The sequence below is a fragment of the Oncorhynchus nerka genome, linkage group LG10 (assembly GCF_034236695.1).
Source record: "Oncorhynchus nerka isolate Pitt River linkage group LG10, Oner_Uvic_2.0, whole genome shotgun sequence".
Classification (NCBI taxonomy): domain Eukaryota; kingdom Metazoa; phylum Chordata; class Actinopteri; order Salmoniformes; family Salmonidae; genus Oncorhynchus; species Oncorhynchus nerka.
In genome coordinates this window covers 62,500,771-62,528,322 of record NC_088405.1, presented here as the reverse complement: position 1 = coordinate 62,528,322, position 27,552 = coordinate 62,500,771, and the positions used below count along the sequence as shown (strand labels likewise).

At 41.6% G+C, this 27,552-nt stretch overlaps 2 protein-coding genes across 2 annotated transcripts; one reads left to right on the top strand and one right to left on the bottom strand.

The window, feature by feature from the left end:
- Nucleotides 1-25,753, top strand: LOC115135778 (protein phosphatase methylesterase 1-like). Its single transcript, XM_065023657.1, has 14 exons — nt 1-293; nt 983-1,077; nt 8,427-8,518; nt 10,338-10,395; nt 10,520-10,571; nt 11,053-11,207; nt 11,417-11,507; nt 11,601-11,666; nt 11,735-11,858; nt 18,005-18,134; nt 18,265-18,309; nt 18,496-18,560; nt 24,699-24,766; nt 25,289-25,753. Exons 1-14 carry the CDS (start codon nt 208-210, stop codon nt 25,290-25,292), a joined length of 1,131 nt encoding a protein of 376 aa, XP_064879729.1. The 5' UTR covers nt 1-207; the 3' UTR covers nt 25,293-25,753.
- A 25-nt stretch (nt 25,754-25,778) lies between these two features.
- On the bottom strand, nt 25,779-26,921 carry LOC115135779 (odorant receptor 131-2-like). Its single transcript, XM_029670854.2, has one exon. The coding sequence runs from the start codon at nt 26,911-26,913 to the stop codon at nt 25,948-25,950; it is 966 nt and encodes a 321-aa protein (XP_029526714.1). The 5' UTR covers nt 26,914-26,921; the 3' UTR covers nt 25,779-25,947.
- Nucleotides 26,922-27,552: the final 631 nt, after the last annotated feature.

Genomic DNA, 27,552 nt, shown 5'->3' with positions numbered 1-27,552 from the left:
GAGTGCAATGTGGCAAATGGGTTGTGGGAGAGGATTGGTTGTGTCGTGAAATGAGAACAATATTAGCTGCATTTGCAGATTTCTTTTCAATTTGTTGCTGCGAAAAAGCTACCCGGTATTGGAAGAAAAATCGTAGCGTATGGTTGGTTAGAAGGAGGGTCAAGATTTGGTAGTTGACTGAACGGCCTTGGCCCCGCGTTCGACTGAATGGAGAAACAGCTGCATTTGAATGTGTTAGCCTCCAAACCTCCCGTGCCAGGAGGTTTGCAGTCTGGGTCTAAAATGAGAATGGGGTGAGTTCATAGTCAGTACAGTAGTTGGGGTGCTTGGCGAGGTTTTCTCTGATAGTTGTGACTAAGCACTGCAACTGGAGAATGCATAGCTAACTAACATGAGCCAACAACAGTCTCTTTCTATTTTTAACTGTGGCAAAGCTAGCTAGCTAAGTTCACAACATTGCTAGCAAGCTAAATGGGTAACGTTAGCAAGCTAAATGGGTAACGTTAGCAAGCTAAATGGGTAACGTTAGCAAGCTAAATGGGTACGTTAGCAAGCTAAATGGGTAACGTTAGCAAGCTAAATGGGTAACGTTAGCAAGCTAAATGGGTAACGTTAGCAAGTTAGCTAAAGTAACTGTTCAATCTATCTGACAGTTGACATTTGGTACTGAAACTAGTGAGGCGTTTCAATTATATTATCTTGTCGTGAACAATGCTCTTATTCACTTGTTGTTCCATTCAAGTGCGACAGACAGCTGGTTTTGACAGGTCAGAAGGCTGTCATCAGTAACTTGAGTCAAGTGACCGTTCTGAAAGCAGTTGCTAAGCTTTCTAGCTACGACTCTTTTATGGGTTGTGCTGCCTCCATATTCATCACTTTTGTTATTTGAGTGTGTACTACTGGGCTTGAACTAGAGGATAATGTAGGACTGACTATTTTAAACAGTGTAATCTTCCTGTTTCTTGTACTCCACCTGAGACAGACCTGGACGGAAGAGAGACTTCTCCCCTCTGTCCTGGAGTCAATACTTTGAAACGATGGAAGATGTTGAAGTGGAAAACGATAACGGCAAAGATATATCCTTTACAGCTTGCTACTGTACTTCTACACATTGAATAGAACCATGAATAATGTATCTTATTTTTTTAAATAATACAAAGCCTTTCATACAGTGTGTAAATCCTGATCCAGTGCATCATGAGCATATGTGGCACTGGACAACGTGACCGGGAGATTTTAATTTACCGGCCATTTGAGAAATTTAAATTGTAAGAGACAATTTATGCTTGAACTGAAAATGTGGTCGGAGACTCCATATGGAGGATGTGTTAATTGCTGAGTACTGCATCACCATGCGCTGCCCACATTTTGTAACAATGCAGTGGGCTCCATATAGCTCTGCATTGACATGATTGGTTGACAGTAGGTGGGGGCAGGAGGTCCTGGAAACACAAACTCACTTCCTTGACAACAGCTCTGCACTTCTCTTCGAAGTGCAAGAGGTATGAATGCCCTGCCTTCTGCAGTGGCTGTAAATGCTGCACGGCCAATACAGACGGCAGATTGACCGTGCAGTGCCTTTAAGAACCCATTAGGGCGTCCACCCATGGTGCTCAGAATGAACTGCATCACATTTAGATTATGTTCATGTGTTTTAACATAACGTGTAACTCCTGTGATGAAGCAGACAATAAAACTTCATTTTCAAGCAATTGCCAAAATGCAATTCGTGGGAAAACAACATTCTAAACAGCAAACCTTATAGCGGTTCCATATGTTAGAAACTTTGAATAGAGGGTTAATCTTAAGATGCAACAACTAGGATGGGTTGCTATTATGACTAGTACAGTATGGTGCCTTTGGCTTCTGGACATCAATAGAAAGTTGAGATGAAAACCAATAGAACAGGAGAGAAATGGCATAGCGGTGGATCCAATACTAAAGTAAATGGAAATATTACTTGGCCACAGCGGAATCGATAATCATTAACTTATAAAAAGAAAAATAGCTGTGAATTGTTTTAAATCATAAACTCGTAGACCTATGCCTATTTGGGGGTGCCTGCAATTTTGGCAGCGCCGGTGGCAATAGTCCCAGCTGATTAGTGAACAGTATCTTAAATATTTGTGAAGATAATGTGCCTTGAACAGTGGTGATTTTGGCATGTAAATCTTGGTGGGGCAAACTCCTTTAAAAAATTTTTTTTATTTTTTTTATATACTTATGCATGCCAGCAAAGCCACTAAACAATAAATGAATTGCACTATAAAGGTGACAAACGGTGCCCACAAACTGTTAGGGCCTATGTAAAGCTGTCCCAACAGCCGAGCTTTCTTTTCAGCACCATGGAGTGATTTCTTACCACTGCTACACCTGGCTTTCAGCAGAGCCTTGTCTGGCAGCGAAACAGTTCATTTAGCCTCATTTACTGCCTTTAAAAAAACCAAACAGCTGATATAGTTGACTTGCTTAATTTCTACTTACAATTGAGATGTACAAACTATGGCATAAGGGAATGATGAGGAGATAAGAGGCCATCTGTAATTTTGATTAGGACATTGATGAGTGAGCTAAGACGGGCGTAGTCAATATAAAAAAAAAATTCGGGACTTTTGAAATGTACAGCGACAGAATTCAGAACATGGGCCATTCTTAGTTTTCTCCCTGTACACCAAGTCAGAACCGTGGTATAAATAACGGGGTCGTATAAGCAGACAATGAAAGCTTTCAATATTTGATGATAACATTTCTCTAAAACATGCTATAGGCTACATGTGCACCACCAAGTCAGAACAGTAGGCTAAATTCTGAGGGGGAAAAGGACCAAATTATTAGGGTGAGGCACATGGGCTACTAACGGCTTACTACACCACATACACTTAGTATTACTTTCCTAGCTACAGTATAAGTATCTCCTTGGCATATCATTTATGCAGTAGCATACAAGACCTTTTTGGATTCATCGTTGTGCTGCACTCACTTGAACAGGAAGTTGGCGCGGTGCTCCATCTTTTGGGCAAATTTTGTCATGAAACATTGTCATCAAAGTTCTGTATTCTCTGGATTTGTGGTGCTCAAGACAACTGGGAACTTGGAAAAAAACTAGAGGCCCGAGTTCACGACTTGGAATTTTGAGTTGGATCACCGTTCAAAATGTATTTTCCCCAGTTGGAGCTAGTTTTTTTTCCAGAGTTCCCAGTTGTCTTGAACTCACTGAAGTCTGAAATTACCCAGTTCAGAGTTTCCATTTGTTTTGAACGCGGCAGAAGTCATGCTGGATTGACAGCATAACCAATCTATTCAACCTTTTCTGGCTCATAGTGTTGCATGTGAATGTTAATCCTTTAAGCTTGAAAAAGACACCCTTAAACTGAGACTTGGACCACACTCCCTCCGCCGAATAGCAGGCAGGGGATGCAAAATAGTGATTGCTTTGCAACTCTTGCAGTTATCCACTGATTCCTTCCAAACCACTCATTGTTGAATTTGCGATTTCCAACTTGTTGTTTAATGTTTGGCCGATGAGCACCGATACGTTTTATCTAAATTTATGTCAAGGTTGAAAACGATTTGCCAGTAGATTGTTGACATGATTCATGATGACTGGGTGCCTGCTAAAATTTTGAAAGTATGATATTGACAGTCCAATCAAAGCTACGGTAGATGCAGTGCATCTTCACATTTTCCACATTTTTGTTACGTTATAGCTTTTTACTTAGGTATTTGGCAGGGATTACAGCCTCTAGTCTTCTTGAGTATGATGCTACAAGCTTGGCACATCTGTATTTGGGGAGTTTCTCCATTAGTTTTTTTCTGCAGATCCTCTCAAGCTCTGTCAGGTTGGATGGGGAGTGTTGCTGCACAGCTATTTTCAGGTGTCTCCAGAGATGTTAGGTCAGGTTCAACGCCATGCTCTGGCTGGTCCACTCAAGGACATTCAGAGACTTGTCCCGAAGCCACTCCTGCATTGTCTTGGCTGTGTGCTTAGGGTCGTTGTCCTGTTGGAAGGTGAACCTTCGCCCCAGTCTGAGGTCCTGAGCCCTCTGGAGCAGGTTTTCATCATGGATCTCTCAGTACTTAGTTCTGGTGTGGCTTCTGTCTGTCCACTCTCGTCACCACTCTGATTGGTGGAGCGCTTTAGAGATAGGCTGCTTTGAAGCAAGCTAAGACATGCCTCATATGAAGTAAAACATTCAGGTTTCAAACAATGAACTAGTATTTTTTTTTTCAAAATGCAAAGTAGTGGGTGATGCGCTGATAGCCTGTTGCCTGCAGTTTAATGGTGCTTCAATTACCATTAAAAATGGTAGCTTTTTTTAATTATGCACTGAAACTGTTCTTAACAGGCAATTGCTTTTACAATTTTTATTCAATTTATGGACTATGGAGAAGCAAAATAAATCCCCATTTAAAATCGGTTCTGTATGTTGTGCACATAAACTCAGCAAAGAAAAGAAATGTCCCTTTTTCAGAACCTTGTCTTTCAAAGATAATTTGTAAAAATCCAAATGACTTCACAGCTCTTCATTGTAAAGGGTTTAAACACTGATTTCCATGCATGTTCAATGAACAATAAACAATTAATAAACATGCACTTGTGGAACTGTCGTTAAGACACTAGCAGTTTATAGACGGTAGGCAATTAATGTCACAGTTATGAAAACTTAGGACACTAAAGAGGCCTTTCTACTGGCTCTGAAAAACACAAAGAAAGATGCTCAAGATCCCTGCTCATGTGCAGGAACGTGCCTTAGGCATGCTGCAAGGAGACATGAGGACAGTAGATGTGGCCAGGGCAATAAATTGCAATGTCCGTACTGTGAGACGCCAAAAACAGCGCTACAGGTAGACAGGTCGGACAGCTGAACGTCCTCTCTGTGGCAGACCATGTGTAATAATGCCTGCACAGGATTGGTACATCCGATCATCACACCTGTGGGACCGGTACAACAACAACTGTTGTGACTTTTCTGTAATTAATCAAATTAATTAAGCAAGTACCAATCAAAAGTTTGGACACCTTCTCACTCCAGGATTTCTTTATTTTTACTATTTTCTACTGCTAGGTTCTTATTTTTCAGCGTAAATGACTCACGGACCCTAGAGAAGCTTAACCAAGTTTAATACTTCCCAAAGGTTCTGTACAGCTGTGTTAACAGCAAAATATTTCTCACCATCACAGTTATATACATCCCACTTGAGACACTCCTCCTTCCTTCCAATCCTTACATCTTATGGTTCAACAGGAAAAGGGTAACCAGATACCAAACCCTTATTACTCCCTTAAGGGGATCTGACCTCACCTCCTGACCTTACCTAATCCACAGATGTCCATCTCTTTCCTGTATCAACGCAGTGCTCTCCTCCCTTCCCCCAACACATTCCAACGCCATCTGGCTTTCTACAGAAAACCATTAACTTCTGACCTAAAACCCAGTCTCTTTCACTCCTAATATTCTATGCTTCTTCTCTATCATTTATTTAATATCTCAATGTTCAAAATGTTGAATCCAACACTACATTGTAGAATAATAGTGAAGACATCACAACTATGAAATAACACACAAGGAATCGGTTAAGAACAAATTCTTATTTACAGGGACAGCCTACTCCATACTCCCCATCGGGGAATTGAACCCCGGTCTCCCGCTTGCCCGCATTCTCTATTTCAGCCATTATTGAGGGTACTTGAGGTCACCGGGAAAGTCTGGACATGGCCTTGTTTACTACAGTATGTATTAGAGGTCGACCGATTATGATTTTTCAACGCCGATACCGATTATTGGAGGACCTAACAAAAACCCGATACCGATTTAATCGGCCAATTTTTATATATATATTTGTAATAATGACAATTACAACAATACTGAATGAACAATGAACACTTATTTTAACTTAATATAATACATCAATAAAATAAATGTAGTCTCAAATAATGAAACTTGTTCAATTTGGTTTAAATAATGCAAAAACAAAGTGTTGGAGAAGAAAGTAAAAGTGCAATATATGCCATGTAAGAAAGCTAACGTTTCAGTTCCTTGCTCAGAACATGAGAACATATGAAAGCTGGTGGTTCCTTTTAACATGAGTCTTGAATATTCCCAGGTAAGAAGTTTTAGGTTGTCGTTATTAAAGGACTTTCTTTCTATACCATTTATATTTCATATACCTTTGACTATTGGATGTTCTAATAGGTACTTTAGTATTGCCAGCCTAATCTCGGGAGTTGATAGGCTTGAAGTCATAAACAGCACAATGCTTGAAGCATTGGGAAGAGCTGCTGGCAAACGCGGGGATGTGCTGTTTGAATGAATGCTTACGAGCCTGCTGCTGCCTACCACCGCTCAGTCAGACTGCGCTATCATAGACTTAATTACAATGTAATAACACACAGAAATACGAGCATTAGTTTACAGATTTGACCATATTAATGACCTATCATTTAGAAAACAAAACGTTTATTCTTTCAGTGAAATACAGAACTGTTCCGTATTTTATCTAACGGGTGGCATCCATAAATCTAAATATTGCTGTTACATTACATAACCTTCTATGTTATGTCATAATTATGCAAAATTCTGGCAAATTAGTTCGCAATGAGTCAGATGCCCCAAACTGTTGCATATACCCTGACTGCATGCAATGAACGCAAGAGAAGTGACACAATTTGCCTAGTTAATATGGCATGCTAACATTAATTTATTTTAACTAAATATGCAGGTTTAAAAAAATTATACTTCTGTGTATTGATTTTAAGAAAGGCATTGATGTTTATGGTTAGGTACATTCGTGCAACGATTGTGCTTTTTTCGCAAGTGCGCTTTTGTTAAATCATCCACCTTTTGGCGAAGTTGGCTGTCTTTGTTAGGAAGAAATGGTCTTCACACAGTTCGCAACGAGCCAGGCGGCCCAAACTGCTGCATACCCTGACTCTGTTACACAGAACGCAAGAGAAGTGACACAATTTCCCTAGTTAAAGGTAATTCATGTTAGCAGGCAATATTAACTAAATATGCAGGTTTAAAAATATATACTTGTGTATTGATTTTAAGAAAGGTGTAGATGTTTATGGTTAGGTACACATTGATGCAACGACAGGGCTTTTTTCGCGAATGCTCTTGTTAAATCACCCATTTGGCGAAGTAGGCTGTGATTCAATGATAAATGATATATTATTGATTATATGCAACGCAGGATAAACTAGTAATATCATCAACCATGTGTAGTTAACAAGTGATTGTTTGTTTTTTTATAAGTTCGTTTAATGCTAACTAGCACCTTATATTGGCTCCTTGCAGCACTCGCATAACAGGTAGTCAGCCTGCCATGCAGTCTCCTCGTGGTGTGCAATGTAATCGACCATAATCGGTGTCAAAAAAATGGCGATTACCGATTTGTTATGAAAACTTGAAATCGGCCCTAATTAATCGGTTGGCCTCTAGTATGCATTGTATGTCGGCTATGTTAACTTGTCAGATGGCAACAACAACTGCCCGAGTTACAACAGGAACGCACAATCCCTCCATCAGTGCTCAGACTGTCCGCAATAGGCTGAGAGAGGCTGAACTGCGGGCTTGTAGGCCTGTTGTAAGGCAGGTCCTCACCAGACATCACCGGCACAACGTTGCCTATGGGCACACAACCACCGTCGCTGGACCCAGACAGGATTGGCAAAAAGTGCTCTTCACTAACAAGTCATGGTTTTGTCTCACCAGGGGTGATGGTCAGATTCACCTTTATCGTCAAAGGAATGAGTGTTACTACTCTGGAGAGGGATCGATTTGGAGGTGGAGGTTCCGTCATGGTCTGGGGCGGTGTATCACAGCATCATCAGACTGAGCTTGTTGTCATTGCAGGCAACAATCTCAACGCAATGTGTTGCAGGGGTAACATCTCACAGCAAGAACTGGCAAATCTGGTGCAGTCCATGAGGAGGAGATGCACTGCAGTACTCAATGCAGCTGGTGTCCACACCAGATACTGACTGTTACTTCTGATTTTGACCCCCCCCCCTCCTTTATTCAGGGACGCATTATTCAATTTCTGTTTGTCACGTCTTTGGAACTTGTTCCGTTTGTCTCAGTTGTTGAATCTAGTTATGTTCATTCAAATATTTACTCATGTTAAGTTTGCTGAAAATAAACTCAGTTGACTATGTGAGGACGGTCTTTTTACTTTAGTTGTGATAGTTGTTGGATAAATAAGATACACGATGACTCGAGGCCGAATTCCACAAAGTTGTGGAAATTATCCTATAGACCGATAAGCATGAGGGTCTACTGTATTTCCATCAATTGGTATTTCCATCAATGAATATAAAGTATTAATTTGCCATAGGATATTTTTTTTTTCTCCTGGCAAGTTTTATTGGCTTTAACAGAAGCCCTGATGTGTCTAGACTCTATATTCCTTGACTACTCTGCACACGTTCAGAATCTATAGCAGTGGCCAGCATGGTCCTGTGCTTCTACTGCTCCATGGAGGAGGCCACTCTGCTCTCTCCTGGGCTGTGTTCACTGTGAGTAATACTATCAAATACCAGATAGAGCACCCATCCTGTTTTATGTACACACACTACAGTGGTTCCTCCTTTAAATGTTGCAACATTATGCTGCGGGACTTAGAGGTAATTTGTGATTTAGTACAGTACCCTGCGTCACCACGTCATTGCTCCAGACCAGCACAACGGGGAGTTAGTTCTGATTCTGCTTTTGGGTCCTACTGTGTCTCTGACAATGAATGGGTGACATAAATCGGGAAAAAATACAAATAAATTGCGGCTGTCAGTGAAACTGAATTGTGTGTATTGTAGGCTATGTTTACTTGTCAGACTGCACAGTAGCCTAATAAACAAATGCAGGTGGCTTATATTTCAAAATGCTTTCATTATCCAAGTGTAAAACATATTGTACTGTATTTCTTCATCAGCATCTTTATATTGTCATTAATAAACTAATGATAGAAATACTCTTTCAAAATGCAGGTGTTGATTTAGTTATTGATCCATAATGAATTACTATGGGAATAAATATCACTGAAATATTGGAACAAGGTTGTCTAATGAAGGCATAGAAATTGTTGCTTACTGGAAAATACTCTTTCAAACACACATGGTCACGTTGTACAGCATCATTATGGCTATTAGCAGAGCTATATTTTGGCCTTTATAAATATTATTTACTATTTATTATTACTTTTATTCAGATTACAATTGCTCACTGTCTTTGTTTTGAAAACGACAATCTCCAAAATATCATTTATTTATATATAATGTGTGTGTGTATGTTTATGTATGCGCCTTCCTGCTGTGGACGTCTATTTCAGCACTGTTTTGCGCTGCTCTGAGACAAGCATGGAGAAACTAAAATGTTCAATTATATTCTTAAGATATGTGTTGACAGAATATAAGCAAGTGATGTATGCTAAATAATCAAGTTAGGTTTCTCCTGAAATAAATTATTCTAAATGGCAAACTGGCTTTATTTACAAATTAGTGAGAATGTCTCACCCCATGTTCAAGAATTGCCATTTTCTCACTCTAGGTTAAATGAAAACGAAATCTCCAAAATATCTTTACTTTTTAAACAAGCGATTTAAAAAAAGTTTTTTAAAATTTTATTTAAAAATAATTATAATTTAGAATTATATAAAAGCCCCTTAGATATTCTCACAGACGCTAATGGAAAATGCCCCTTAGATATCAATGTAAAATCCTCTAAATGTAATTATTACTGGAGAGTCACGTCATTGAAAAACATATTTTTAGATATACCATAGGCCTGCCATAAGCGAAATTAGTATTGCTTACACTACAATTAGGGTGTGGAAATGTTATGCACCTTAGATATTAATTTAGAATCCTCCAATCCTCTTATGCTGTAGCCTACTCCCGACCGTCACGTTGAACAGCGCAATATTTTTCCAATATTTTCCATTCCATCCTAATGGAAACCCTGAGGGTTTCGTCTTTCTCAGAATATAAACACCATAATATGAATCTAATTAATTAAGCCACATTTCTTAATCCCATATACTATGTTATTACAAAAAAGGTTTTCAATTATCTAGTAATGCCAATATGGGAGACTATGAAAAAATGGCTGACAATTAAATAACATGCCATAGAATGCTGCAGCAGCCCGCAAGGTGTGCTGCAGTATAATGCAACTTTTTAAAGGAGGAACCACTGTACCATCACAACATGTCTTGCATTTAAGGTTGTGTTAAGTGACTGTTGAATATGGAGCAGGATGTTTGTGAGCCTGCCTTATAGCACAGATTGACACTGCATTCAGGCCAGAGTTAACAGTTTACACAGAGTTGGTTTGTGTTTTCAGGAGGTGATATACAACAGAATTAACTGCAGGGTGTTGGCTATGGACCTCAGGGCCCATGGTGAGTGGCTAACTCTTCCTCATGATAACACACATTTCATCTGGTTACCTCACATTCAATCGTCTCAATAGTATTCGTTTTTTTTTATAAAAAAAAAAATTGTACAATCTTCTGTCCCACACAGGTGACACCAAAGTAAAGAATTCTGACGATCTCTCAGCGGAAACAATGGCCAAGTAAGTTGTCAGGAATATTTTGGCTACTAACATTTACAGATAAAATTACCCACACACTCTGTCATTCAGAGATGAGTGTTCTGCAGGGCGAGTGATGAGGGAGGTATTGTGTTGTTGAGATTGTATGGGAGGGAACAGGACAGGACAGGAGGCAGTGGTGTAGGTGTACTGCAGGGGGTGAAGAGAACCTGCTGGAGAGAGAGGACTGAGTCAGATGAACCATCTGCTGCTGCCTCCCACTGAGACACTAATCTGCTGTTTGATGCAAAGAGAAAACAGGCTTGCTGCATCCCCAACATAGTGTTTATATCAACAAAGTGCCAGTGGGAAGAAACTGACGTCTCTGTTCTGGAAACTAAGGGACAGAGATTCCTATATTGTCCATATTCTGTTGTCTGGTTGTTTGAGGAGCTGGATAAGGCTGGTTTGTATGAGTGAGATCGTTCCTACAGTTGGTTGATGCTGGTGTTGTTTCCACCAGGGACATTGGCAAAGTGGTTGAGGCACTCTATGGAGAAAACCCGCCTCCGATCATGATGATTGGACACAGCATGGGTGGAGCTATAGCAGTTCATACCGCTGCAGCCAACCACGTGCCGTCGTTACTTGGCCTTTGTGTCATTGACGTTGTGGAAGGTGAGTATAGTACTTGTGTTGTTTTTTTTGTCCCATGATTGGGACTTTTGATGATCAAACAAGCAGCAATTGGGGAGCTGAAAAAAGAGAATTGATTAATTCATTGTTTTATATGCTTCTAGTAAAGTGATATGACACAGCTAGGCGTATTCATCAATTTATTGATTGACTGATTAGTTAATCATATTTGTGTTATTGTATTTATTCAGGCACTGCAATGGATGCCTTGAACAGTATGCAGAATTTCCTCAGGAGTCGACCAAAGACCTTTAAGTCTGTGGAGAATGCCATTGAGTGGAGGTGAGATGCTGTCTATATAAAAATACTCAAATGCTTTACTAATAGAGCATAATCCAAGTAATGTGTTCTCTGAACTTGTCCATCCCCCATCAGTGTGAAGAGTGGACAGATCCGAAACGTTGAGTCAGCCCGGGTGTCCATGGGAGGCCAGGTGAAAATGTAAGTCTGGACTTTCAGATGTGACTGTTCAGGACCTGTAACTAAATAAGTCTTTACCTCTTCCATAGATGTGAGGAACCCCTTAACAGTCCAGGTGTCTCCAAAAGCATCGGTGAAGTCATCATTGAAGAGGAAGAGGAGGAGGAGGAAGGAGAATCCAATCACAAGAGAAAGAAGGAGGATGACCAAGAGGTCAGGGCTGAGCTGATTAGTGGGAAATGTTGTTGATTTAAAAATAACTACATTTTATACCTACAGTGCATTTGGAAAGTATTCAGACCCCTTGACTTTTTCCACATTTTGTTACGTTGCAGCCTTATTCTAAAATTGATTAAACCATTCCCCCCCCACTCAATCTACACACTGACCCACAATAACAAAGCAAAACTGGTTTTTAGAAATCTTTACAAATTTATATAAAAAATTTGAGAGAGAGAGAGAACACACACTGTCTCATCTTCCTGGCATCTTGGAAGCTAAGTAAAATACCATCCTGTGTAGATAACCAAGGTGGCTTATGGGAAGGTTAGAAGTGACTGACTAAGCAATCTTGGTATCAGCTATAGGAAAACTGCATCGTCTGTAAAGGCTAGATTCTCCGCCTAACAGTCCATCAAGACTCGTGGGCTGACGGTCTCATTATTGTTCCGGAGTTCTAAATTGAGCAGCTGCTGAAAAATGAGCTCCTGTATATATTGAGATTTAAATGTTTTTTTAGAGTGAAGTACATCGAAAAAATCAAGAGAAAACTGCAAGACTCAATAGAAGACAAAACAAGGAACAAACCAAAAAGAAGAAGTAACTATTTTTCATAAAATTGTACAGTTATCTTAGCTAGCTGAATTGCTAGCTGAATTGTTTACTTGTTGCTAAGCAGTTGCTAAGCAGTTGCTAGGGACTCTCCTGGAAGAAGCTAGCTAGCTTACAAATAATAACAACAAAAAATATCTAGTTAACAGAAGAAAGGAAGACAAAATAAGGACAGAAGAAAAAGGAAAAGAAAAAGGACAACAAAGTGAAACCTCTAAAGAAACAAGAGACCATAATACAAGAAACAGCACTATAGAGAGATAGAACAACAACAACGCAGCCACTGCCAGCTAGCCTACTTCAGCAGTACTGTATCATTTGAATTATTTTAGTCAATAAGATTCCTGCTACGTAAGCTTAACTTTCTGAACATTCGAGACGTGTAGTCCACTTGTCATTCCAATCTCCTTTGAAATTAGCGTAGCCTCTTCTGTAGCCTGTCAACTATGTGTCTGTCTATCCCTGTTCTCTCCTCTCTGCACAGACCATACAAACGCTCCACACCGCGTGGCCGCGGCCACTCTAATCTGGTGGTCCCAGCGCGCACGACCCACGTGGAGTTCCAGGTCTCCGGTAGCCTCTGGAACTGCCGATCTGCGGCCAACAAGGCAGAGTTCATCTCAGCCTATGTCTCCCTCCAGTCCCTCGACTTCTTGGCTCTGACGGAAACATGGATCACCACAGACAACACCGCTACTCCTACTGCTCTCTCTTCGTCCGCCCACGTGCTCTCGCACACCCCGAGAGCTTCTGGTCAGCGGGGTGGTGGCACCGGGATCCTCATCTCTCCCAAGTGGTCATTCTCTCTTTCTCCCTTACCCATCTGTCTATCGCCTCCTTTGAATTCCATGCTGTCACAGTTACCAGCCCTTTCAAGCTTAACATCCTTATCATTTATCGCCCTCCAGGTTCCCTCGGAGAGTTCATCAATGAGCTTGATGCCTTGATAAGCTCCTTTCCTGAGGACGGCTCACCTCTCACAGTTCTGGGCGACTTTAACCTCCCCACGTCTACCTTTGACTCATTCCTCTCTGCCTCCTTCTTTCCACTCCTCTCCTCTTTTGACCTCACCCTCTCACCTTCCCCCTCTACTCACAAGGCAGGCAATACGTTCGACCTCATCTTTACTAGATGCTGTTCTTCCACTAACCTCACTGCAACTCCTCCAAGTCTCCGACCACTACCTTGTATCCTTTTCCCTCTTGCTCTCATCCAACACTTCCCACACTGCCCCTACTCGGATGGTATCGCGCCGTCCCAATCTTCGCTCTCTCTCCCCCGCTACTCTCTCCTCTTCCATCCTATCATCTCTTCCCTCTGCTCAAACCTTCTCCAACCTATCTCCTGATTCTGCCTCCTCAACCCTCCTCTCCTCCCTTTCTGCATCCCTTGATTCTCTATGTCCCCTATCCTCCAGGCCGGCTCGGTCCTCCCCTCCTGCTCCGTGGCTCGACGACTCATTGCGAGCTCACAGAACAGGGCTCCGGGCAGCCGAGCGGAAATGGAGGAAAACTCGCCTCCCTGCGGACCTGGCATCCTTTCACTCCCTCCTCTCTACATTTTCCTCTTCTGTCTCTGCTGCTAAAGCCACTTTCTACCACTCTAAATTCCAAGCATCTGCCTCTAACCCTAGGAAGCTCTTTGCCACCTTCTCCTCCCTCCTGAATCCTCCTCCCCCCTCCCCCCCTCCTCCCTCTCTGCAGATGACTTCGTCAACCATTTTGAAAAGAAGGTCGACGACATCCGATCCTCGTTTGCTAAGTCAAACGACACCGCTGGTTCTGCTCACACTGCCCTACCCTGTGCTCTGACCTCTTTCTCCCCTCTCTCTCCAGATGAAATCTCGCGTCTTGTGACGGCCGGCCGCCCAACAACCTGCCCGCTTGACCCTATTCCCTCCTCTCTTCTCCAGACCATTTCCGGAGACCTTCTCCCTTACCTCACCTCGCTCATCAACTCATCCCTGACCGCTGGCTACGTCCCTTCTGTCTTCAAGAGAGCGAGAGTTGCACCCCTTCTGAAAAAACCTACACTCGATCCCTCCGATGTCAACAACTACAGACCAGTATCCCTTCTTTCTTTTCTCTCCAAAACTCTTGAACGTGCCGTCCTTGGCCAGCTCTCCCGCTATCTCTCTCAGAATGACCTTCTTGATCCAAATCAGTCAGGTTTCAAGACTAGTCATTCAACTGAGACTGCTCTTCTCTGTATCACGGAGGCCCTCCGCACTGCTAAAGCTAACTCTCTCTCCTCTGCTCTCATCCTTCTAGACCTATCGGCTGCCTTCGATACTGTGAACCATCAGATCCTCCTCTCCACCCTCTCCGAGTTGGGCATCTCCCGGCGCGGCCCACGCTTGGATTGCGTCCTACCTGACAGGTCGCTCCTACCAGGTGGCGTGGCGAGAATCTGTCTCCTCACCACACGCTCTCACCACTGGCGTCCCCAGGGCTCTGTTCTAGGCCCTCTCCTATTCTCGCTATACACCAAGTCACTTGGCTCTGTCATAACCTCACATGGTCTCTCCTATCATTGCTATGCAGACGACACACAATTAATCTTCTCCTTTCCCCTTCTGATGACCAGGTGGCGAATCGCATCTCTGCATGTCTGGCAGACATATCAGTGTGGATGACGGATCACCACCTCAAGCTGAACCTCGGCAAGACGGAGCTGCTCTTCCTCCCGGGGAAGGACTGCCCATTCCATGATCTCGCCATCACGGTTGACAACTCCATTGTGTCCTTCTCCCAGAGCGCTAAGAACCTTGGCGTGATCCTGGACAACACCCTGTCGTTCTCAACTAACATCAAGGCGGTGGCCCGTTCTTGTAGGTTCATGCTCTACAACATCCGCAGAGTACGACCCTGCCTCACACAGGAAGCAGCGCAGGTCCTAATCCAGGCACTTGTCATCTCCCGTCTGGATTACTGCAACTCGCTGTTGGCTGGGCTCCCTGCCTGTGCCGTTAAACCCCTACAACTCATCCAGAACGCCGCAGCCCGTCTGGTGTTCAACCTTCCCAAGTTCTCTCACGTCACCCCGCTCCTCCGCTCTCTCCACTGGCTTCCAGTTGAAGCTCGCATCCGCTACAAGACCATGGTGCTTGCCTACGGAGCTGTGAGGGGAACGGCACCTCAGTACCTCCAGGCTCTGATCAGGCCCTACACCCAAACAAGGGCACTGCGTTCATCCACCTCTGGCCTGCTCGCCTCCCTACCACTGAGGAAGTACAGTTCCTGCGCAGCCCAGTCAAAACTGTTCGCTGCTCTGGCCCCCCAATGGTGGAACAAACTCCCTCACGACGCCAGGACAGCGGAGTCAATCACCACCTTCCGGAGACACCTGAAACCCCACCTCTTTCAGGAATACCTAGGATAGGATAAAGTAATCCTTCTCACCCCCCTTAAAATATTTAGATGCACTATTGTAAAGTGGCTGTTCCACTGGATGTCTTAAGGTGAACGCACCAATTTGTAAGTCGCTCTGGATAAGAGCGTCTGCTAAATGACTTAAATGTAAATGTAAATTATTGCAATAATTAATCGATATTAAATAAAGATTATTGTTTGAAGAAATGACCAAGACCAAGTCTCTCTCAGTACTGAATTTCCATGACTGTCTTCTTGGATATGATGCTACAAGCTTGGCACAGCTGTATTATTCTCTGCAGATCCTCTCAAGCACCGTCAGGTTGGATGGGGAGCTTCGCTGCACAGCTATTTTCAGGTCTCTCCAGAGATGTTCGATCGGGTTCAAGTTCAGGCTCTGGTTGGGCCACTCAAGGACATGCAGAGACTTATCCCGAAGCCACTTCTGCATGGTATTGGCTGTGTGCTATGGGTCACTGTCCTGTTGGAAGGTGAACCTTCACCCCAGTCTGAGGTCCTGAAGCACTCTGGAGCAGGTTTCATCAAGGATCTCTCAGTACTTTCCCCCGATCCTGACTAGTCTCCCAGTCCCTGCTGCTGAAAAATGTCCCCACAGAATGATGCTGCCTCCACCATGCTTCACTGTATGGATGGTGCCAGGTTTACTCCAGACGTGACGCTTGTAATTCAGGCCAAAGAGTTCAATCTTGGTTTCATCAGACCAGAGAATCTTCTTTCTCATGGTCTGAGAGTCCTTTAGGTGCCTTTTGGCAAACTCCAAGCAGGCTGTCATGTGCCTTTTACTGAGGAGTAGCTTCTGTCTGGCCACTCTACCATAAAGGTCTGATTGGTAGAGTGCTGCAGAGATGGTTGTCCTTCTTGAAGGTTCTCCCACAATTCCTTTGACCTCATCGCTTGGTTTTTGCTCTGACATGCACTGTTAACTGTAGGACCTTAAATAGATACGTGTGTGCCTTTCCAAATCATGTCCAATCAATTAATTTATCACATGTGGACTCCAATCAACTTGTAGAAACATCTCAAGAATGATCAAATGGAAACCGGATGCTCCTGAGCTCAATTTTGAGTCTCATAGCAAATGGTCTGATTATTTATTGTAAATAAGGTATTTCTGTTTTTTAAATTTTGAATGCTAACGTTTCTAAATGTTGTTTTGCTTTGTCATTATTGGGTATTGTGTGTAGATTGATGGGAAAACATTTTATTTAATACATTTAGAATAGGGCTGTAACGCAACAATGTGGGGAAAGGGTCTGAATACTTTCCGAATGTACTGTATGTATTCAGGTGGGTTTGTATGCACGAGTCTTCTTAGGCATTAGTGGCTGGGCCATTCCACAAATGCGGTGCATGTTGAGAAGTGTAACTTGTTTCTTTAGACATTTATTTTATTTTATGAATGGTTTTACCATATTAAAATGAGAGTTCAGTACACGTTACAGGGGTGACCATAAAATGAGGGACAAATTAATAACTAATCAGATGAAATAAATAAGAAATTAATCGAAAGCAACAAAATAACTAGGGCTTTTCAATTTTGGTTCAAATCTTCCTGGAAGTTATAGTGTTGATGGAGAGATGTCAAAATACTGAATTTTGGCCCCTTAGCGAGCCTTTATTTATACTGAACAAAAAATGTATACAGATGTAAAGTGTTGGTTTAATGAGTTAAAAAGATCCCCGAAATTTTCCATGAGCACAAAAAGCTTATTTCTCCAAAATGTTGTGCACGCATTTGTTTACATCCCTGTTAGTGAGCATTTCTCCTTTGCCAAGATAATCCATCCACCTGACAGGTATGGCATATCATGAAGCTGATTAAACAGCATTATCATTACACAGATGCACCTTGTGCTGGGGTGAAAAAAATATATAAAAGGCTATTATTTTCTTGGAACAACCCAGTTGATGTATACATCTGGGTGCATATGTAATCTTGGGGAAGTGTATTACATTTCCCACCTTTACACAGTCTGTTGTAGTGTGTACATGAAGAGTAAATTAACATAGGGCGGCGCACAATTGGCCCAGTGTCGTCTGGGTTAAGGCTTGGCTGGGGTAGGCCGTCATTGTAAATAAGAATTTGATCTTAACTGACTTGCCTAGTTAAATAAACTGTCTCTTGGCCTTCTTTAGGTGAAGAAGGAGAGCCTCTATACCTGGCAGATTGATCTGTCAAAGACAGAGAAGTACTGGGAGGGCTGGTTCAGTGGACTGTCTGCCCTCTTCCTCTCTTGCCCTGTGCCAAAACTGCTCCTGCTCGCTGGTGAGTCCCTTAGTTAAGTCAGTTTTAATCCACATGACTTTAAATTGTTTTCAATATAATTAAAATACATTTTTGTCTTTGACATTGGACTAGAGCACACATTGTTGATATAACATTTCCCTCTTTACAGGTGTGGACAGGCTTGATAAAGATCTCACAATTGGACAGATGCAAGGTGAGGACGGCCTCATAGATTAATGTGTGTTAGGTTGGTTGGTTGTTTACAATTATGGCGCCGATAGTGACCGTGAAATCCCACTGTAGATCTTCCCCCACCTACTCCTTGTTGGTTTACTGTCACGTCCTTTAAATCCAATAGAAGTGTGTTGCACATGAAGATTTGTGTTCTGTTTGTGTTCAGGGAAGTTCCAGATGCAGGTGCTCCCTCAGTGTGGCCATGCTGTCCATGAGGACGCCCCTGAAAAAGTGAGTGGGTTTTAACCGTCTGGATATGAAGGTATGAGGCTAAACAACTGCTTGGTGCAGGCAGGTTACTAGAAACACATGTCGATTTTGGACGTTTGAAAAGAGAATGTCAATATATGCTGTCCTCGGCGCTCACCCCAAAAATTAAAAACTACGGCAGAGCTCTGGGCTGGAACACACGACGCTCAGATCCAGAGCACGCTGATTAGACCACTGTGCCCGGCAGTTCACAATTGTCTAGCAAGCAGTGAGAGTACTTGATGATACTAAATTAAAGCCCTTTTAAAAAATATATATTTTTTAATATAAACATTTTATGCTTTCCCCAAACCATAGCCCTAACCTTGACCACTTGGTATGAATGCCTAAACTTAACCCATTGAGTTGTTTCTGTTTTAACCCTGTGTCTATGTAGCCTCACTACTTTTTACTGTTTTATTTCTTTACTTACCTATTGTTCCCCGAATACATTTTTTTGCACTATTGGTTAGAGCCTGTAAGTAAGCATTTCACTGTATGGTCTACTACACCTGTTGTATTATTCGGCGCACGTGACAAATAAACTTTGATTTGAACCACGAGGAATTAATGGTTAAAAAATGTACATTCTTCCAAATCCTCACATGAAACTATGACTTCAAGTTGGCATGTCTTTGTTTCCCATTTTGTTGCGATAGTCAAGGTTCAGGGTAAGTAATATTGCACACAAAATACTATTCTCAATTAGGGCTGGACGATATGGCCAAAATATCATGTTATTTATAAAAAATAAAAATAAACGCTATTTTATGTTTTTGATTAATAAAAGTTCTAAATTTGCTTTGAGTAGTGCATGACCCTAGGGTGGCAAGACATACATTCCAAATGATTTCAATGGGTCTTTCTCCGTTTGTTTTATACGCCAGGTCGCAGTAAATGAGAACTTGTTCTCAACTAGCCTACATTATCTAGCCTATAATTATAGCCTATAATTATATAGTTAGAATATAATTAATAGTGGGCACTTTGAGTACAGTGTTTGACATGACAATGAATGAAAATGCTATGGATGAGTTATTGTGACAGGGTAGGAACCAAAGTTATGTTCAGTGTTTCCTCAGGGACCCTACAATCTTTGGCTACATTAAATATTTATTCATACAGCCAACATATTCATGCTTTGCCTATTCCTCTTTGATTTAGAAGATACTGTTGCACAAACAACATGCTGATTTAGGCCTCCACCAGTACTGGTATCAGGCTGTATTAGCTAGCTACGTTTGCTCTGACTCAGTACTTTTATTAGCTCGTTTTATTTTTTTATTGAATATCCAAAACATACAATGTACTTGCAGTGAAGCCGCTCAACAGCTACATCATACCAGTCATCCAACAGATCCCATTCAGAGCGATACACAGAAGCATCCAGGGTCAATTCCCAGCTCAAGGGCACGTTGACAGATCTCCCACCAGGCCAAAAAATTTAAACCCTTGGAGGGTTCAGTCCCCCCCCCCCCCGAATGGTTGAGCTGTTCCTCAACCATTCGAGACCCCTCCCACAGTCATACCCCCAATAATAATAATAATAATAAAAAATACTATTAATTCCATTCCCAACCCCCAAGAACCCCCCAATGCACCAACATCCAAGCGAATGAACTAAAGAGAAAAAAGTAAGACAGAAGAAAACAGCAAACAACATTTTTTTTTTAAACAAAGGACATCAAGGACAACTCAAATCATAACAGCAATGCTAACTGTATATGTTTGTGTGCATGTCTGGCACTATTACATGTACGGTATGTGTGTGTTCTATGCGTTTATTGGAATGAGTGTGTATATGCATGTATACAAACACCTGCACGGCATCAGCCTCAGGCAAACCGGCATTAGTTGTTAAAACACTGCCCCTCAGTGTCATTCAAACATACTTTTTATTATGTTTTTTTAGACTTTTTTTATATGTTTTACTTTGACAATCATATCTCCCGCACAGCAACTCCACTCCCGCTTGTCTCCAATTCCACATCCCAACCCTCAGCTTCCCTCAGCCCATCCCATCTATCTCTGCTGGTCACCGTAGTTTAAAACAATTAGTATATCAAAAAAGGCTTGATATACCTCTACCAGTATGCCATCAAGCCCTGGGGTTTTTCCAGACTGAAATGATTTAATAGCCTCAATTAAGTACTGGAAATAATTCCTTACTGTAATCTTCATTCAGTGGGAGAGGATGAGACAGAAAGGAGAACATCTGCCTAAAATAATTAGCTTCCTCTTTTAAAATATTATTCGGAGAATCATAGATGACTATGTATTCAGTAACGAGTTTCTGCATATTCTTTTTGTTAGCGTTCCTGTATTGGAGATTCAGGAAGAATTTTGTGCATTTGTCAGATCTTTTGCTTTATTTTTGTAATCGATTACATTAGATTGTACTTGAAAAAGTTCAAGTTATTTTTGTTTTTCCTCTAACTTATTTTGTATCTCTGTAGTTTTTATTTATATCTACCTGTACTATTAGTGCATGGATTTACCTTGTTAGTATTGTCTCTTTAGCCAGAAACTGCTTTTTTATTATTGATGAATATTGAATTGAATGACTTTTAAAGGTAACCCAAACAATAAGGGTATTTGCTGAACCTATATTATACTGGAAAAATTCAGTTAAAATGATTTTGTCTTAGTTAAAAATAAGTTATCCTCCAGTAAACTTTAAATTAAATTTCCAATATCCCCGTCGAAAAGCTATAAGAGTTATGTGAATGCCAATTAGATGATGATCCGATCACATTCTGTCTCCTATCAAAACGTTTTACAACTTTGAAGCAAGAGAGAAAGAGACAGTAGTCAAGATGACTAGCTTGATTAAGTCTCCTCGGTCTATCTCACTAGGTCTGGGTTTTTTAGTCTCCAAATATCCACTATTTCTAATGTGTCCATAATATTTGTGTTTTCCTTAAGGGCACGGTGATAGTTTGTGGAGTGATTACCTTTACGGTCCATTGAGGTACTTAATTAAAACTTCTTGACGCTACCCATCCCTGTCGCGGGATCATTTTCTTCAGCAACCGCTGAATAGCATAGCGCAACAGTCAAATAATATTACAAAACAATATTCATGAAATCACATGTGCAATATTGCGAAACACAGCTTAGCCTTTTGTTAATCCACCTGTCGTCTCAGATTTTGAAATTATGCTTTACAGCGAAAGCAATCCAAGCGTTTATGTAAGTTTATCGATAGCATAGCATTATGTACACTTAGCATCAGGAAGCTTGGTCACGAAAATCAGAAAAGAAATCAAATTAACAGTTTACCTTTTGCTCTTCGGCTGTTTTCACTCACGAGACTCCCAGTTACACAACAAATGTTCCTTTTTGTTCCATAAAGATTATTTTTATACCCAAAATACCTCTGTTCGTTTGTCGCGTTATGTTCAGGAATCCACAGGAAAGAGCGGTCACGACAACTCAGATGGAAATTCCAAATAGTCTTCATAATGTCCACAGAAACATGTCAAATGTTTTTTATAATCATTCCTCAGGGAGTTTTAAAAATATATATTCGATAATATATCAACCGAGTGTGTAGGTTTTTCAATAACAGCGGGAGGAACAATGGCTGCTTTACTCTGTAGCGCAAAAACTCACTCTGAGAGCCCCCACCTATCCACTTACGCAATGTGATCTTTCACACTCATTTTTCAAAAAAAATAAAATCCTGATATTGCAGGTTTTCCCTGCAATATCAGTTCTGTTATCCTCGCAGACAATATTTTGACAGTTTTGGAAAGTGTTTTCTATCCTAATCTGTCAATTATATGCATATTCTAGCATCTGAGAAATAGGCCGTTTACTTTGGGAACGTTATTTTTCCAAACATAAAAATAGTGCCCCCTAGCTTCAAGAGGTTAATTAACACTGTTTTATAAACTCGGCAATTAAAGAAACGTCCTCTCACTGTCAACTGCGTTTATTTTCAGCAAGCTTAACATGTGTAAATATTTGTATGAACATAACAAGATTCAACAACTGAGACATAAACTGAACAAGTTCCACAGACATGTGACTAATGGAAATGGAATAATGTGTCCCTGAACAAAGGGGGGGGGGGGAGTCAAAAGTAACAGTATCTGGTGTGGCCACCAGCACTGCAGTACTTAATGCAGCATCTCCTCCTCATGGACTGCACTAAATTTGCCAGTTCTTGCTGTGAGATGTTACCCCACTCTTCCACCAAGGCACCTGCAAGTTCCTGGACATTTCTGGGGGGAATGGCCCTAGCCCTCACCCTCTGATCCAACAAGTCCCAGACGTGCTCAATGGGATTGAGATCCGGGCTCTTCGCTGGCCATGGCAGAACACTGACATTCTTGTTTTGCACGAAATCGCGCACAGAACGAGCAGTATGGCTGGTGGCATTGTCATGCTTGAGGGTCATCACCACCTTCCGGAGACACCTGAAACCCCACCTCTTTAAGGAATACCTAGGATAGGATAAAGTAATCCCTCTCACCCCCTCCCCCTGAAAAGATTTAGATGCACTACTGTTCCACTGGAGGTCATAAGGTGAATGCACCAATTTGTAAGTCGCTCTGGATAAGATGAATGACTTAAATGTAAATGTAAATGTATGTCATGTCAGGATGAGCCTGCAGGAAGGGTACCACTTGAGGGAGGAGGATGTCTTCCCTGTAACGCATAGCGTTGAGATTGCCTGCAATGACAACAAGCTCAGTCCAATGATGGTGTGACACATCGCCCCAGACCATGACGGACCCTCCACCTCCCAATTGATCCCGCTCCAGGGTACATGCCTCGGTGTGACACTCATTCCTTCGATGATAAACGTGAATCTGACCATCACCCCTGGTGAGACAAAACCCGCGACTCATCAGTGAAGAGCACTTTTTTCCAGTCCTGTCTGGTCCAGCGACGGTGGGTTTGTGCCTATAGGCGACATTGTTGCCGGTGATGTCTGGTGAGGACCTGCCTTACAACAGGCCTACAAGCCCTCATTCCAGCCTCTCTCAGCCTTTTACGGACAGTCTGAGCACAGTAGGAGGGATTGTGCGTTCCTGGTGTAACTCGGGCAGTTGTTGTTGCCATCCTGTACCTGTCCCGCAGGTGTGATGATCGGATGTACCAATCCTGTGTTACACGTAGTCTGCCGCTGCGAGGACGATCAGCTGTCCGTCCTGTCTCCCTGTAGCGTTGTCTTAGCCGTCTCACAGTACGGACATTGCAATTTATTGCCCTGGCCACATCTGCAGTCCTCATGCCTCCTTGCAGCATGCCTAAGGCACGTTCATGCAGATGAGCAGGTACCGTGGACATCTTTCTTTTTGTGTTTTTCAGAGTCAGTAGAAAGGCCTCTTTTAGTGTCCTAAGTTTTCATAACTGTGACCTTAGTTGCCTACCGTCTGTAAGCTGTTAGTGTCTTAACAACAGTTCCACAGGTGCATGTTCATTCATTGATTATGGTTCATTGAACAAGCATTGGAAACCGTGTTTAGATCCTTTACAATGAAGATCTGTGAAGTTATTTGGATTTTTACGAATTATCTTTGAAAGACAGGGTCCTGAAAAAGGGATGTTTCTTTTTTGCTGAGTTTAGTCTCCTACCTTAGCCAGCTAACTAGCGATTAGCAGTAGTGGCTAACACGTTTTAGCTTAACTTGCTAAGAAAATACACACTAGCTGTTTGCAGATGTAAGAATCAAAAACTAATATTGTAATTCTAGAACACTTGTGGATTTATATTAAGATCAAACAGCATCATTGTCATCAACATTGTTGCATGTGCTGCTTTGAGCATGCAGACTGAACTAAAGTGTCTCATGGTCAAGCAACAACATGCGCTCCTTGAGTGACAGGATGGGACTAGGTCTGTGTGGAAGGGGGCATGGAGAGAGGGAGCGGAGAGGGATGACTCAAGTAGCGGTGTAAACTGTAAAAATGGACGTTACACACGGCGTATCACATTTAACAAATAAAACATTCAAATACCGTTATAGAAGGTAATGTAAAAACCCAAACCGGTCCGTGCATAAATACTGGTGTATAAAGTTAAATACGGTATACCGCCCAACCCTATTCTCAATGTCTGGGAAGTAAAGTCTGCGAACTAAACCCACATTGCTTTTGTTTCCCCAGGTAGCAGATGCTCTGGCCTCGTTCATGGTCCGTCACAAGTTCACTGAACTCAAGGAGGGTTTCCTGTGGTAAGACTCATTTAACTCGAATAGAAACATATCACACATTTGTTTACAATATTGTTTATTACTTTTAAGTCTGCTTGTCCAATAGTCAATGTACAATCTCATTGCTAAGACCTGCACAAACATGTATCGCTTCTCTGAACTTGTTAAAATCACATGATTTATGGCCTGGGTGGTCTAGCAGTTAGGACTGCTGCCTACAACACATGCTTGCCAGTGTCGGCGGGGGTACAAATCTGTCCCACTGCCTTTGTGACTCTATCTCTCTCTGTCAAATAAAAAACAAAACCCTCAATGTATATATATGTACATTAAAAAATCAACTCATAAATTATGGACGTCATACAATATAAAGTTTTGTAACGATTAACGATACACCAATATTGGTAGTTACTGTATAAGGTCTGTTTTTACATAGGTAATTATTTCCGATATCTAATGGGATGCTAACTGGTACAGGAAAACCAAAAGGCATGTGTTTTTATGCTTTCATGTTCTTGTTTTTTTGTTGTCAAATTGTAACAGCTAATGGGAATGGGATCCAAATAAATAGTAAACTACATAGAAAAGTCCCAGTTTTGCCCTGGACCCAAACAGCACATATGGAGGAGTTGCCTGGAGCCTCATGGACACCATCTTCTCAAATTTCTCCCAACTGGAAGAAAATAGATTGGGATAAATGAAATCAACTTGAGCACTGTACAACTGCAAAATTCTCAGCACTTTGGTTCTTAAATTTAAATTATCTTTTGAAAATGAATTATTACTTTGCGAAATGTACATGTAGATCTTTTGCCAATATGACTTTGCCTTTTTGTTTTTTAAGAATGCAGGGATTTGGTTTCACCCATCCCACTCAACCTTTTTTTTTTTTTTCCTGTGATGGCTTGCATGTTTCTTGTTCAATTTTGGGTAACTCCATGTTGTGCTATGTGTTTAATAACATCGTTGGATTTTAAGAATGATGATTAAAAATGCATTAGGACAATTTCTACAGATCTTTTCATTTCTGTTCTGTTGCATGTCTGGTTTATGCACTGTTTACTTCCATGGTGAACAGAGACACCCATTAGGGACTATTCTGCCAGTGTACCAGACTGACGATGGGCTCCCAATTGTCTTAACTTACCCGGTCAGTTATCTGGCTTGAAGGAACATGAAGAAAAATAGTGCCAGGTTTTCTTCTATTGTACCATCACAGCAGCCTTGACCTTTCTAGTTCTGCAAGTTAAGTAGTATAGGAACAGGGGTCGTATGGCATCATCCCTCAGCCCGTAGATGAGTGGGCTCAGACATCTTGGCAGGATGATGAGGAAGAGGAAGTTTAAGTATCGCAGGTCAATAAAGATGGTAGTACTGCCTACACTGGCCAGTGCACTTTCTATGGGTGCGTACAGAAAAGAGGAGAGCGACAGGCCCAGCTGAACCAGGTGCAGCAGCACTGTCTTGTGGGCCTTACTGGCTTTCGTTTTGTCAGAAGAGGCAGACCTGGCTGTGACAATTATGGCAATGTATGTGTAAATGATGATGAGAGATACAGCTACAAAGCAAAAAGCATTGAACCCCTGAAACACTTGCATCTGCCACAATGCAATGAATAACTTCTGCCGTGTGCAAAATATCGGGGTAACAAAAAAGCCGGGATCTTTTACTGTAGAATAAAGCATATCAATTATAAGATTTATGAATATGACAAGCCAGATGACAGCAATGGCAATGCCAGATCTTTTGGGTGTGGCTATGTCACTATGCCGTAGAGGGAGGCAGATGGCTGCATAGCGTTCTAGAGACATCAACGCCAGGTTAAGTGGAGTAACACGGGACATGCCACTGCCAAACATGACAAACAGTCCACAGACAACCTTTACCAATCGTAGATAAACCAAGGCAAACACATACATAAGGCAGCTGACCAGCAACTGCATGGAGTCATTTAATAGCAAATGTGTGAAGAGAATGTAGCGGGGAATTTCCATAAAAGTAATTCTGCTACTCATAGCAAAAATCATCACGCAATTTATGTAGATAAAAAATACAGCCATCAGGATTGCCACTGCCACTTTAACCATAGTCCTCTCATTCATCTCAAATACGATCATCTGTTCATATATAAAAGAAGTCTCCTGAAAGGTTTCATTGGTTACTGCCATACTGAGTGCCTTTGAAAAGAAAGAAGAGATTGAGAGGAGAACTTATTAGAACATCATTATTACAAGAAACTAAATGTTTATCTGATTAACATTGTTCAAAATCTGTAAAAAAATATATAAAAATCTGAGATGACAATTCTAACAAGTCCATAGATCTGTACACCAAAATCTGAAATACAAACCTTTGTGATTGGTAGGACTGAGGGAGCCTTCCTCAGACTGTTGTGCTGTTGAGATCTATATTTATAAATGGATGAAGTCGGTGACATCATGGTATCATTGGCCCTAAGGTAAAGATCATCTCTGATTGGGCTACATTTTCACTCACTCACACACACACACATGAGATGGGTACCAATACTCCCCAAGAACAGAATGATCTGAGAGGAGAGATGGCCAGTTGACAACCTATTGATCGTTCTCCCAGTTTACTTCAGTAGCACCGTATAGGCAGTGGTGGAAAAAGTACCCAAAAGTAAAGATACCTTATTATAAAATTACTCAAGTAAAAGTCACCCATTAAATTAATTAAACATTTTCAAGTATTTGGTTTTAAATATAGCTAAGTATCAAAAGTAAAAGTATAAATCATTTAAAATTCCTTATATTAAGCCAACCAGACGGCACCATTTTCTTGTT